The sequence below is a fragment of the Beta vulgaris genome, chromosome 8, assembly GCF_026745355.1.
Source record: "Beta vulgaris subsp. vulgaris cultivar EL10 chromosome 8, EL10.2, whole genome shotgun sequence".
Classification (NCBI taxonomy): Eukaryota; Viridiplantae; Streptophyta; class Magnoliopsida; order Caryophyllales; family Amaranthaceae; genus Beta; species Beta vulgaris.
In genome coordinates this window covers 40,212,345-40,226,247 of record NC_079209.1, presented here as the reverse complement: position 1 = coordinate 40,226,247, position 13,903 = coordinate 40,212,345, and the positions used below count along the sequence as shown (strand labels likewise).

Genomic DNA, 13,903 nt, shown 5'->3' with positions numbered 1-13,903 from the left:
TTTCGAGTCTAGATATTTTCGGACTGGATTTTGACTCACCTCTTTGGAGTCCGATAAGTCCAGTCCAGTCGAAAAATATATTTATATGTAATATATATTTAATATTTATATACATAATATAAAAGAAGTGTGATTCATTTTACAAAATGAAGATAATGAGCTTAATTTTTCAAATTCAATTATGAGAAAATGTTGTGAAACATTGAATCTAAATCGAGAAAAAAAAAATATAATAATCGGACTGGACTGGATCCAGATTAAAGAAAAATTTATTGAACTGCACTGGACTGGACTTAAAAAATATTTGGATCGAACTTGAACTCAAAATTCGAGTTCAAAAAACTTTGGATTGGATTTGGATTTGGCAAAGTCCAGTCCAATCTAATCCACTTACACCCCTACATATAATATAACTTTAATAATGGTAAATAGTTAACCGAAAATCCGTAAAAAAAAAGGTTAACCGGTCAAGTGGTAATTGGTCTAAACGGTTACGGTTCGCAAAAAGAGCGAAACGAACTTTCGGTTGCCAAACCGAAATGTTGTTTAGGTACGGAATGAACACTCTTATTGTGCATGTGAATATTAAGTTTTGATGATGGAAAATAATATAATATTTTCTAGTATGAAAGTTTATAACAGATGGTTGAGAAACGAATAAATAAATGAAGACTTTGAAGAAATGAAGAATCAAGATTGAAGTCCAAGTTTATATTGAATTCCAAGTTTAGTTACTATATTTCCTCCGTTTTTTATTCGATGTTATACTTTCCTAAAACGGAATGCTTCAAAATAGATGTTACACTTTTTTTTATTTCCTAAATTGGAAAGTTTTAGGCTGCAAAATTACTCACTTACCCTTACTTATAACAATTAACCAAAATTAAACTAACTTAATTTAACCTCATTATATACAAGGACATCTCCTAAAAGAGTTTTCTCTCGATGATTCATCGTTGCAATGGCAAGAAACTCGAAGAGTCCGAAAGCGACCTGTAAACCTAGGGGTCCGACATCGGATTCGAAGGCGAAAAAGACGAAATCGATGGATGAGTTGTTGGGAATCTCGGCTATGGAGATTGAACCAGTAGTAAGAAAAGAGGAAGAGGACCTCAGGGAGATAAAACAGAGTCAACAAACTCATAGGTTGTTCTCTGAATGGCTTTCCTCGATTCATTCGACGGCGGAGAAGGTGGATACTCAGAAGGTTCAGAGAATTAGCTGGGCGGAGCAAGGGGTGATTGAACCGGTGCCGATTCTCCAGATGGACACAGAGGTGAGTAGTCCTAGGTCTAATTCTATTGTAAATGTGAATGATGTTGTTGATGATCGTATTGATAATAGTAATCAGAATGTGGTTAAAATTGATATGGAGGATGTACAATCTGAGGTTGATTTCTGGAATTCATCATTGATTTGTTATATCATTGGTGCTAATCCACCTCCTAATGTAATGGAGGGATATATTCGACGTATTTGGAGGAATATGGGGTGGATAAGGTGGCTATGTTGAAGAAGGGTGTGTTTATTGTGCGATTTTTGACAATGGAGCGCAGAGATCAAATTCTGGCGGGAAATTTGAATTTCTTCGATTCGAAGCCATTGATAATCAAAGCTTGGAATCAAGATATGGACATAAGTAAGGAGAATTTTGATGTGTTACCAACTTGGATTTAATTGCATATTGATTTCAAGTACTGGAATGAGAGGTGTCTGAAGAAGTTAGTGGAGCCAGTTGGTAAATTCTTGAAGGTGGACCAAGCAACTGCTAAAAGAGATAGACTCCAATTTGTGAGGGTCTTGATAGAAGTTAAAGTTGATCAGGAATTTCCGGATCAACTGACTTTTATTAATGAAAATGGGATTGAAATGGTGTATGAGATAACGTATGAATGGAAGCCAAATATATGTGCTGTTTGCAAATTAGTAGGTCACACTACTAAGCAATGTAGGAAGATTGTTAGAAAGGATAGGGCACAGAAACAAGGGGTTGAAGAAAGTGTGGTTGAGAAGGAGATTTTTGTCCCTAATGTGCAGATCGTGAAGAAGAGTCCTCCCCCTCAGGTCATCCAAACTGCTACCTCAAATTCTTTTGAGGTATTGGAAAGGCTTGAAAATGAGGAAATTAGAGTGGGTGATGTTATATGTGGAAATGCTGTTGCAGGGGATAGAGGAGGGAACTCCTCTAGGGACCATGGATAGTATTCTCTGCTGGAACGTGAGGGGTGTCTCTAGTGCTCAGAAACAAAAGGATGTTAAGCAGGTAATTAGCACTAGACCCCTAGGTATGATTAGTCTGCTTGAGACTAAAGTTAAAGCGGGTAAAATGGGCATGCTGTATCAAAACCTCTTTAGTGGCTGGTGTTTTAGCTCGAATTCTTCTTTTCATCCGGGTGGAAGAGTCCTTGTAGCCTGGAATGCTGGGTCATTTCATGTTGATATTGTAGCAATGTCTGCACAAGTTATTCACTGCCATGTTTAGGTGGTGAGTAATAAACAAGAATTCTACTGCACTTTTGTTTATGCATTCAACGAGCCTCAGAAAAGGGAGAGCTTATGGAGGGATATGGAGATGTTTGCTCTCAAAATAGATAAACCATGGGTGATTATGGGAGATTTTAACTGTGTGTTAAATAGGGAAGAGAGAATTGGGGCAGCTGTGAGAGATGCTGAGATGCTACCTTTTAGAATGTGTGTCACAAAGTGTGGGGTGGAGGATATGAAGTCAACAGGTAATTATCACACTTGGAATAATAAACAATCAGAGTTGGCTAGAGAATTTAGTAAACTGGATAGGGTAATGTGTAATGAGAAGTGGATGAACTTGTTTCCTTCCTCTGAAGCATGGTTTATGCCAGAGGGCCTATTTGATCATAGTCCCATGTTAGTGCAAGTTCATAAAGAGGATGTCAGAAGGAAATGTCCTTTTAGGTACTATAAAATGTGGAGCACTGCTCAGGATTTCCAAAGTAGAGTGAAGAGAGTCTGGGAAACAAATGTGAGGGGTAGTGTTATGTATTGCACTGTCCAGAGATTGCAGCAAGTGAAATATGAAATGAAATTATTGAATAAGGAAGGCTTTAGTGACATCCAAATAGCAGATTTAAAAGCTTATGAAGAGCTTTTAGCTTGTCAGAAGACATACACTCCATGATAGCTTTGATATTGAGAAAGGTGAGAAGGAAAGACAAGCAGCAGCTGTCTACAGGAAGATTCATACCCAGTACACATCATTCTTAAGCCAAAAAGCCAGAATGGCATGGGTTACTTCAGGGGATGAAAATACTGACATGTTTCATAGAGCTATTAAGAGTAGGAGAATTCAAAACACTGTATATGGGATTCATGAAATGAAGGGGGTCTAGAAAGATGGTAAAGGGGTTGAGGAGACATTTGTGCAGTATTATGAGAAGCTTCTTGGAACTACAAGAGAGTCAAGAAGATGTATCAATGAGGAGATCATTGCTCTGGGACGAGTGCTATCTCAACAACATCAGGATAGCCTTATGTTGCCTGTCACAGAAGTAGAGATAAAAAATGCCCTGTTTTCTATCCCTGGTGATAAATCCCCAGGTCCTAATGGGTTTGGAACTTTCTTTTATAAGGATGCATGGCAAATTGTAGGGCATGACATTATAGAGGCTGTTAAGGAATTTTTTTCATCAGGGAAACTGCTGCGAGAGGTAAATAATGCTGTGATTACATTGATTCCTAAGGTGAAATGTCCTGGAAATGTTACTGAATTTAGACCCATTTCATGTTGCAATGTGATCTATAAGTGCATTACTAAGGTGATGTGTGCCAAAATGAAGAATATCCTGCCTGATATCATTACAGCCAATCAAGGAGCCTTTATCCAAGGCAGATTCATAGCCCACAATGTGCTGATTTGCCAAGACATGCTTCGATATTATGGTAGGAAGATGGCAAGCTCAGGGTGCATAATTAAGATGGACATGAAGAAAGCCTATGACTCTATAGACTGGAGGTTCTTGGAAGATATGATAAGGGCTTTAAAGTTCCCAGAGAGATTTATTTCCTTAATCATGGAATGTGTAACATCTCCCAAGTGTTGTAGATATTTTCCAGGAAAGAAAGGGTTAAGGCAAGGGGACCCAATGTCCCCATTGCTCTTTGTGATTTGTATGGAATACATGTCTAGAGTTATGATCATGGTGGGAAGAAATAGTAGGTTTTAGTTCCATCCTAGATGTTCTGGTGTGCAGCTGAATCACCTTTGCTTTACCGATGATATAAAATTGTGTAGCAAAGGTGATTTTATGTCTGTGTATATAATGTTACAAGGCTTTAAGCATTTTTCTGAGGCTTCATGTCTTGAGGTGAATGAGAAGAAGACTGAAGTATACACACCAGGTATGAAGGAAGCTGAGGTGTAGAGAGTCATTGATGTTTCAGGGTTTAAAAGAGGTAAACTTCCCTTTATTTACCTTGGGGTGCCTCTTAGTTATCAAAAGATGTCAGTGAAGGACTGCATGTTACTAGTTGAGAAGATGTCTGCAAGGATTCGATGTTGGAGCACTAGAAATTTATCTTTTCAGGGAGACTAGTGTTGGTAAACTCTGTATTACTGAGTATCAATACATATTGGGCTCAAATTTATATCTTGCCAAAAAAAGTGCTTCATGAAATTGCTATGGTTTGTAGAGCCTATCTGTGGTCTAGTAATGCATTCAGTTCTAAGGGGGGATATGTGGCTTGGTCAAAAGTTTGTCTGCCCAAAAAGGCTGGAGGCCTAGGCATCAGGGACATTAAAATGTGGAATAGAGCTGCAGTTGGGAGATATGTTTGGGCTATCACAGCAAAAAAAGACAACCTGTGGATTGAGTGGGTCAACGGGGTCTATATAAAAGAGGAGGATTGGTGGGGCTACAAGCCCCCAAAGGGATGCTGCTGGTATGGGAAGATGATATGTGAAATAAAGGAGGAACTAAAGGGGCTGTTATCACAAAATCTGCTTATGCAGATGGAGGATTACTCACTGAAGGAAATGGTGAGATTGTATACAGGAGATTTGGAAAGGGTTAGCTGGGATAAGTATGTGTGGAATAAGCTCACTATTCCTAAACACAGATTTTTTGTGTGGCTCACTATGCAGAACAGACTACAAACAACTAGTAGATTGCACAAAATTGGCATTGCAAATTCTGCAAATTGTTTAATCTGTGATGATGAAGTGGAAACTCAAACACATCTCTTGTTTGAGTGCAAATATAGCTCTGATGTGTTCAGACAGGTGAAAATTTGGTGTGGGCTCCCTGATAATCTCACAAATGTCCATGAAGCTCTGAGATGGATAGCAAGAAGCAGGAAGCCATACATCCAAAAGAAGGTCTTGTTTGCTATAATGGGGGCAATGATATACCACATTTGGGGGTCTAGAAATGAGGCCTACTGGAATCATAGAGTAGTAGCTATCAATAGAAGTGTAAATATGATTCAGAAAGAGATAGTAGAAAGAATGTATAGTGTGATGCCTAAGAAAATAGGTATAGCTGGAAAAACGTGGCTTAGGAGGCTAGCTAATCAAGTTTGTAATTAGTTGTGTGTATGGCTCCTTGGGAGTGAGGGTCCAACCTAGTTGGTTCGTTCCTCCCTATGGGTGCATGTGGTTGTAATGTTTTGGAGCATGAAATGAATTTATTACATAGCAAAAAAAAAAACCCTCATTATATACTAATCTAAATTAATTAAACCTCCTCCCTCTCTTCCACCACCCCTCCCCCACCACCTCAGCTGCCCAATCCCTTCCCCACCACCACAGTAGCCCCACCCACGCAAAACCTCCCCCACCACCCCCACCCACCTCGCAGCTCCCTCGGCGGGTGGGGTGGGGTTTTGGGTGCTTGGGTGGGGTTTTCGGGTGGGTGGGTGGGGTGGGGTTTTGGGTGACTGGGTGGGGTTTTGGGTGACTAGGTGGGGTTTTCGGGTGGGTGGGCATTCCGGCGGGTGGGGTGGGGTTTTGGGTGGGATTTTCGGGTGGGTGGGTGGGGATTTCGGCGGGCTGGATGAGGTTTTCGGGTGGGTGGGGATTTCGGCGGGTGGGGTAGGGTTTTCGGGTGGGTTGGTGGGGTTTTTGGGTGGCTGGGTGGGGTTTTCGGGTGGCTGGGGATTACAACGGGTGGTGGGGGTGGTGGTGGGGAGGGGGGCTGCGGGGGTGGGGAAGGGGTTGGGCTGTTGCGGTGGTGGTGGGGGAACTAAGTTCTGGTCCCTCTTTTCTCTCTCCTCCCTTCCCTTAAAGCCCCCACATGCTTAATCCCCTACCCTTATTCTCTCCTAATCACTCCTTCAATTTTTGCCTAAGGAACCTAAATTTTCAAAAGTGTAACATCTAATAAAAAACGGAGGAAGTATGCAAAAATGTAATATGCTAGAACTAGATGATATATTTAGTGCCACATATAGAAATATAAAATTAGGATAATTATTATTTTCTTAAAGTTAAGGGAATAAATAATTATGTTAATTTTATATATTTATATAAAAGGAAAAAGATATTCGAAAATCAAGTTTTAATAAAAACGACTTAGAAAAGAATTTTAATTAAAAAGTGTTTTTGATAAAAAAAAACGAGTAAAACAAGTTTTTGATAAAAATACGATTTTCGAAAACAGTTTTGGGAAAAAGAATTTTCGAAATAATAAAGGAATATGAGATAAAAAGAAAATCCATTGGTTATCAAAGATATAGATAAACATTGATTTAAGGAAAACTTATCTTTTTAGAATTGAAGATAAAGATGAAAAGTATAAAGTTTATTTTCTAAAAAGAAAAGGTTTTATTCCTTAAATTAAGGAGTAAAAGATAAATATTTTTTTAGTATTTTCGACCAGTCCATGTAGTATAAAAGGGATTATAATTCAATTTTAGAATTCATGTTTTCAGAGAGAGAAAGTCGGAGATATTAAGAATTGAAAACAATTTCCTAAGCCACAGAATATAGCATTGTTCGAGTTAGTTTGAGTAATTATTCAACGTTTGTAATTGTCCTCTAAATTGCTTGAATAAGAAGCACACGTTTGAGGATCTTTTCTTTCTGTAATTTCATAATTATAGAGAGTCGCAATACTTAGAGTTAAGTGTCTTATTGTATCAAGAGGTTGCTATTTTAGGATTCAAAGAAATAAAAGAGTTTGGTTCGTGTGGACATACATCTCAGAGGTGAGATTGAACCACGTTATATCTTATGTTCGACTGTTAATTTTATATAGTTTTAGTTTTAGTTTTCGCAAAAACTCTAATCAGAGATTTACGAGTGTTTCTCACAGTGCCTGGTACAATGCCATAACAGAGGTTTTGCGAAAATCGATTAAATTTCATTACTCAATTCAACCCTCCCTTCTTGAGTGTCACCTTGAGTTCCAACAACTCCTAATACTATCAACTCTCATGATTACCTGAACACAATCTGCTTAAGAAGTTTGACAACGTACGCATTGGGAACAGAGATATCATACTTTAACGATAGTATTTTCAATATAACGATTCAATGGCTCATACAATCCACTTAATTCATAGTACAATGCAGTCGTGAACACCACATCTTTGGATAACTATAACAGCAGGTTTTCAAGTGGAAAACTTATTTATACTTCTATAATCATGCTTCATATTTAGTGATCTTCAGTGGTACCACACATTCCAATGGTAAAGTGATGGCTAACTTGTTTTTCACTTGAAGAACCAATCACTAGTGTATGTAAACCAGTCACCAACTTTCTTTTACCTTCCTCATCAGCTAGACTGAATGCTTCACACACATTTACCTTAACAACAGCCAATTCTGTCTTTCCTGCTTTTACTTGTACTCGCTTGAATCCTACGAGCTGTTTCTTGGGCGCACCTTTGATCCCACTCCACATAGGCGGCTCCCAGAACACGAGCACAACGTGTGCGCCGTCCATCTTCCCTTCATTAGTCACACCTATTGCAACAACAAACTCTAACTTCTTGCAGTTTACTTCTGATACATCAATGGCTTTATTGCAAATTGTCTGATTCTTTTCGGTAGCTAGAAGCAGATTTTGGGTACCGAGGTTGAGCTCATCGTCTGTTGATTTCTCGATTGTTACTGCTGAAGGAGCAGATACTATGAACTTGATGAAATGAGAATAGCTTAGTCCATGGCCAAAGGGATAGAGTGGTTTCCTGGTGTAAAATCTGTATGTTCTACCAGGAAATCTTCTGGCTTTGTCTGCTCTCATATTCATGTTGGACATTAGTACTTGTTCTGCGTACTCTTTCGGGTACCATGTCACAGGTGTCCTTCCACCTACAGGATTAACCCAAACAAGTATTGAAATCAACATGATGATTGAGGCATTGTCATTTCGATGAACTTATATGGAACATAGTTATGTTATTTGTGAAGTACACTTCCTCTTTAGAGCTAAGATCTTATCTCTTCACCCCATTTTTGGTAAACTGAAATTACTTTTATTAACTAAAACTGATTTTTACTACTTCTGTGTTCTAAGCTAGGTTCTCTGAAATTACTGACTTTCCTATCAAAAACTTATTGCTACTGATTAAATGTTTAACTAATATTATTTCTTAAAGTTGAAAGACAGGCCTTACTATAACTTAATGTGTAACTTGTCTTGGCTTTATTTTTTCACTTGAAGTAAAAAGCTAGTGTTTTTTCATGTATGGCTTATAGAATTATAGGCAAAAGTATAAACTTACTTGGATTATGATCTCCAAATACAACTTGAGCAATGGCATCACCTCCATCTTGGCCAGGGTAACCAACCCATAGAATTGCACGAATCTTTCTTAACTTACTAGTAAATGACACATCAATTGGACCAGCAGACATGATCACAAGAACAACTTTCCCTTTGGCTGCGGTACTGACTTTCTCTACAAGCATCTTTTGGTACCCAGGCAATGTCAAGTTCACCCTGTCTAGTCCCTCTGCTTCAATCGACTGATCGAGCCCCACTACTAACACCGTCACATCAGCTTTGGCTGCCGCCTTAGCCGCTGCATTGATAGAGTCTTGCCTTTGACATTTCACATTTTGACAACCTGGTTCATAAACTACTTTTTTTTCATATTTCTTGAACCCTTCTAAAGGGCTAGTATACCCACATGGTACACCAGCATAGTTACTTAACATGGTTTTGGTGGCGTTAGCATTAGGACCAATAATTGCCAACTCTTTGACATATTTTCGAGACAAAGGAAGAGCTGATCCTTTGTTTTCTAGCAAGACTATCCCTTGTTTTGCAGCATCAAGAGCAAGTTTTTTGTGCTCCTTCGTACATACATCAGACGGCCTTAGTTTGCCAAAGGGGTGTTTTCGTGGGTTTCCATCGAAAAAACCGAGCCTCATTAAGACTATGTAGTTGTATATCAGTGCCTGGTCTACAACTGATTCCTCCACTCTCCCGTCGTCGACTGCTGCTGGTGTGTACTTTCTTAGATAATCTCCACAATTCATGTTCACTCCTGCATCATGATGAATCATATATATATATATGTGAATTATGAGATTAAATAGAAGTAGGCAAAAATACCTTTGAAGTTACATTAATATCAGATGAGTGCAATCTATACCTGCTTTTAGTGCAAGGGCTACTGCTTCCTCTGGTGTAGATGTGTATTTGATAGATTCATAGTAGACTTGGATGGAATCACAATCAGTGACCACATAACTGTTTAGATAGCGAGGAGGAAATGAATAAGAAGTAAAATCTTTGAAAATTGGAAATATTAACAGCCAAAATTTTATGAGTCTATGAAAAAAACGGTAACATACTAATGTATCTATTGAGTTCCATATGTAATTATGTATCATAGCTTTAGTTAACAATCCTCTGTAGTCTGTATGCTGTCAGTATGTTAACAATGATGCATGTCCATGCTGTAAGGAGTTAGCCGCAAGAGTAAAAAAAGACATACTCTAACTTTCGATAGACCTTAATATGCAATGATATTAAGTTTATAGTAAATTTTGGGATTGTTTTGTATAGGACGAAATAAAATAAAAAAAAAGTATATTGTAGGTAACGACAATAAAAAAATGTTTGAAAAAATCGAATAAGTACAAATGTTCTTTACTAAACACTACATTACAACTTTCCGATAAAAAAAGTCAACTTATCTTGAGTTGATTTTTTATTATCCCCGTTTTTTATATCGTATGTTGTAAGTAATTAGACTAATTACCAACCATGCATAATTGGAGATAGAGTTTCATATTTAGCATGAGACTTTCTTACAAATTTTCATATGAATTCATTATCATTGCCATTATTTATTATCAATTACTAAAGTTAGAAGCATTTTCTCGTCAAAAGAAGAAAAAAAAAAGTAGTGAGCATTCAAACAAATTAAAAGCAAAGAAATACATAAGTTCTATATATGTTATTTAATTCGCACTCGCAAAGTTTTGCCCCATCCCTTTAAAAAACAAAATTTTGCCCTAAAATTTAAGATAATAATAAGTAGAGAGAACAATAATTTAGTATGTGGCCCCACTAATTTAGAATCAATCAGACTTGCATGGACCCGGTTCACATTAAAATTACCATATACCAGACTCAGGCACGTGACCCGCTACAAACTACTCACTCGCTTCAATTGTTCAGACTAAACATACATTATATCATGTCAAAACACACTATATCATGTCCATATATATACACTATATCATGAACACTATCATGCCAAAAAAAAAAACACAGCTAAACACTATATCATTTCAAAATACACTATATCATGTCAAAACACAATATATCATGTGAAAACGCACTATATCATATCCATATACACTATATCATGCAACACTATCATGCCAAAAGAACACAACAAAACACTAGCTATCATGTCAAAACACACTATAGCATTTCAATATACACTATATCATATCAATATGCACTATATCATGCAAAACACACGCCAAAAAACTCAGCAGAACACTATCATGTCAAAATATACTACATCATTTCAAAATACACTATATTATTTCAAAATTATATAAAATGAATGAAAAAATTGAAAGACATAGTACGAAATTGAACAAAGAGAAAATGAGGAAATTAATTTATGAGAGAGAAAATGCATAAGTTATAAGAGAACGAAGTTAGAAGAAGTTATGAGAGGAGAGAGAATTGAAGTTATTAGAGGAGAGAGAACTTATTAGAGGAGAGATAAGAAAGAGTGGAAGACTAAACGCGAGAAGAACTGGGAGTTATAATCATTACAACTCACGTGAGATGGATCGGGTACACACTAAGCTAGTGTTCACCGGGTTTATATTAGTTTTATCAATTTAGAATAATAGGGAAGAAAAAACATACCATTTTTTTTTTTGGATACAGAAAATCAAACTAGGACAAACCTCCTAATCTGGGGCCAGCCTAAGAATAAATATACTATAAAGGGAATGTTCAACTGTCATTCTGGGACATTCCAAAACTAAATGCAATATATGTCAACTTATCGAAAGAAAGGAGGGAGTAAAAGGAATAAAGTAGCACAAACCCATTTAAACCCCATTCTTCTCTGATAATTCCTTTCAGAAGCTTGGGATCAGCACAGGTTGGGACTCCATTGACTCTGTTGTATGAGCACATCACACTACTAACGTGTCCCTTCTCAACACAACTCTTAAATGGGGGCTGGTATGTATCCTCCAAGTCCTGTAAACTAACCTGCAACAACAAACATTCACATACAAGTGATACAACATTTAAACTTTTGCTTATCTGAACTAATCTGGTCTGATCTGAATTATTTCGAATATAAATACCTTTGCATCGAAATGGAAACGATCAACGCCTTTCCAATTATCGATATCATAAGCAGTATAATGCTTACAACAACTCGAAACCTTAAGCATGTCTTTACTACCATGACTACCAACCTCCTGTAGACCTCTAACATAATTGACACCATATTTGCTAACAACCAAAGGGTCTTCCCCAGGAGTCTCTTGGCCTCTACCCCACCTAGGATCCCTATACACGTTTACGTTTGGGCTCCAATATGTAAGCCCAGCAAGGCCTACATTGTACATGGCTCGTGCCTCAGTGGACACTACCTGACCCATCATGTACCACAACGATGTGTTAAAGCTTGCAGCAGATAGTATCACTGCTGGGAAGCTTGTGGCACCAGGTACTGTTGCATTGAAGTGTACACCAGGGCCGGTGTTGGAGACCCCATGGAGGGCCTCCGACCACCACTCGTAGGCCGGTACACCTAGCCTAGGGATACCCCTAGCTGCGTTTACTAGTTGTCGAGCTTTTTCATCTAAGGTAAGGCGGGAAACTAAGTCCTTGGCACGATCATGATAAGGTAAAGATTTGTTACAGAAAGACAAATTGTTTATATCAACTTCTCTCTTGTTACATGCATATTGATGAGTAGGGTAGGGAGTTAGAATAAAAGTCAAGAAAAAGAGTAAAAAATGGAGTATGATTCTCATTTTTTTATTATAAAAAAAACAACAATATAAGGAATGTTTTACTAATTTTTTTTAATGATCACTTTAGGTTGAAAGTATTGAATTTATAGTTGGAGCAACACTAGGTGACTAGGACCAGTGAGTGAGACAGTACAATGAAGTGTGAAACTTGAGTGAAGTAATGGTTAATTTTGGGTACCTAGAACAAAAGGTCCAAAAGTTTTGGCGTGTGAAAAAGAGATTCTAGAAATGGAAGGGTACTAATATCTTAATGTATAAGCGATAATGTTGATGATGCTTAAGGAAGCAAAAGTTTTACTGTGCTAAATGTAAATATGGTCCTTAAAATTTTTGCTTTCTTGGTCCTTTGGAATGATATTATGTGTGATCTTATTTGGGAGCATTTAGACTTCTTTAATTTAGGCTATTTTTAGTTCACTTTCTTTAGAATTTCATATCCCAAAGTTGTGTGGCATTCGAATTCATTCGCGTATTATAATAACTCTATATAATTTCTACAGTTTTTGCACCATATACTCTTGACAAATTCTTTTTGCATCATATACTCTTTCGACTTTTGAAATTCACGATATACTCCCTACTTTTAAAAAAATACATTCACTAATTACCTTTAATGACTAATGAACGTTAACTCCGTTAGTCATTAACCCCTAATCCCCCTCTAATCCTAATTAACTAACCTAAACCTAAACCAAACCCTAACCCTAAAGCCCTAATCTAATACCCTAACCCTAACCACCACCCCTCCCCCACCCCCACCCCTTAACCTTTACCCCCAATGCCCTAGCACTCCCGAAGCCCCCTCCTCACTCTTCTCCAGTAGTCATGCAACCCCTTCCCCTTCCTCTACAGTTTCGCAACTCGTCCTCCCCCTCCCCTATTCCCCCGCAACCGTCGCACACCTGAAACCCTGACACCAAGCTTAGTTCGACAGTTGTAAACTTTTTCGGATTTTTTTTTCGTTTTAGGGGTGCGACAGTTGCGGGGGAGGAGAGGGGTGGGGGTTGTGCGACTGCAAGGGGTGGGAGGATTGCAGGACTGCGGGGGAAGGGGAGGGGATGGGGCTGTGGGGGATCGAGGGGGCTGTGGGGGTAGTGGGGCAATGGGGGTAAGGGTGGAGTGGGATGATGGTTGGGTGGTTAGGGGTATTAGATTAGGGATTAGGGTTAGGATTTAGCTAAGGGTTAAGTTAGTTAATTAGGGTTAGAGGGGGTGTAGGGGCTAATGGCTAATAGTGATATACGTCTGTTACTCATATGGGTAGCTTGATCTATTTTTTAAAATGTGGGGGTATAATTGTCAGAGATATATGATGAAAAAATCGTAATGTCTATCCTTTCTAATAGGGCAATTCTACTGGGTTGATGTAGAGTAGAGGAGTAGAAATGTCATTTTTATTGAATTAGAACTATAAATTAATCTATTGAAGATTTCTGAGTTGATTTGATA

At 38.0% G+C, this 13,903-nt stretch overlaps 2 protein-coding genes across 2 annotated transcripts; one reads left to right on the top strand and one right to left on the bottom strand.

Moving 5' to 3' along the window:
* Positions 1 to 3,254: 3,254 nt before the first annotated feature.
* Positions 3,255 to 5,560, top strand: LOC104901528 (uncharacterized). Its single transcript, XM_010689116.1, has 4 exons — positions 3,255 to 3,332; positions 3,402 to 4,136; positions 4,227 to 4,374; positions 4,560 to 5,560. The coding sequence occupies exons 1-4, from the start codon at positions 3,255 to 3,257 to the stop codon at positions 5,558 to 5,560; spliced, it is 1,962 nt and encodes a 653-aa protein (XP_010687418.1).
* Positions 5,561 to 7,469: 1,909 nt separating this feature from the next.
* Positions 7,470 to 12,513, bottom strand: LOC104901458 (probable beta-D-xylosidase 5). The gene is made up of 5 exons (XM_010689045.4): positions 11,777 to 12,513; positions 11,509 to 11,678; positions 9,580 to 9,677; positions 8,704 to 9,471; positions 7,470 to 8,290 (listed from the first exon to the last, which is right to left on the bottom strand). The coding sequence occupies exons 1-5, from the start codon at positions 12,452 to 12,454 to the stop codon at positions 7,632 to 7,634; spliced, it is 2,373 nt and encodes a 790-aa protein (XP_010687347.1). The 5' UTR covers positions 12,455 to 12,513; the 3' UTR covers positions 7,470 to 7,631.
* Positions 12,514 to 13,903: the final 1,390 nt, after the last annotated feature.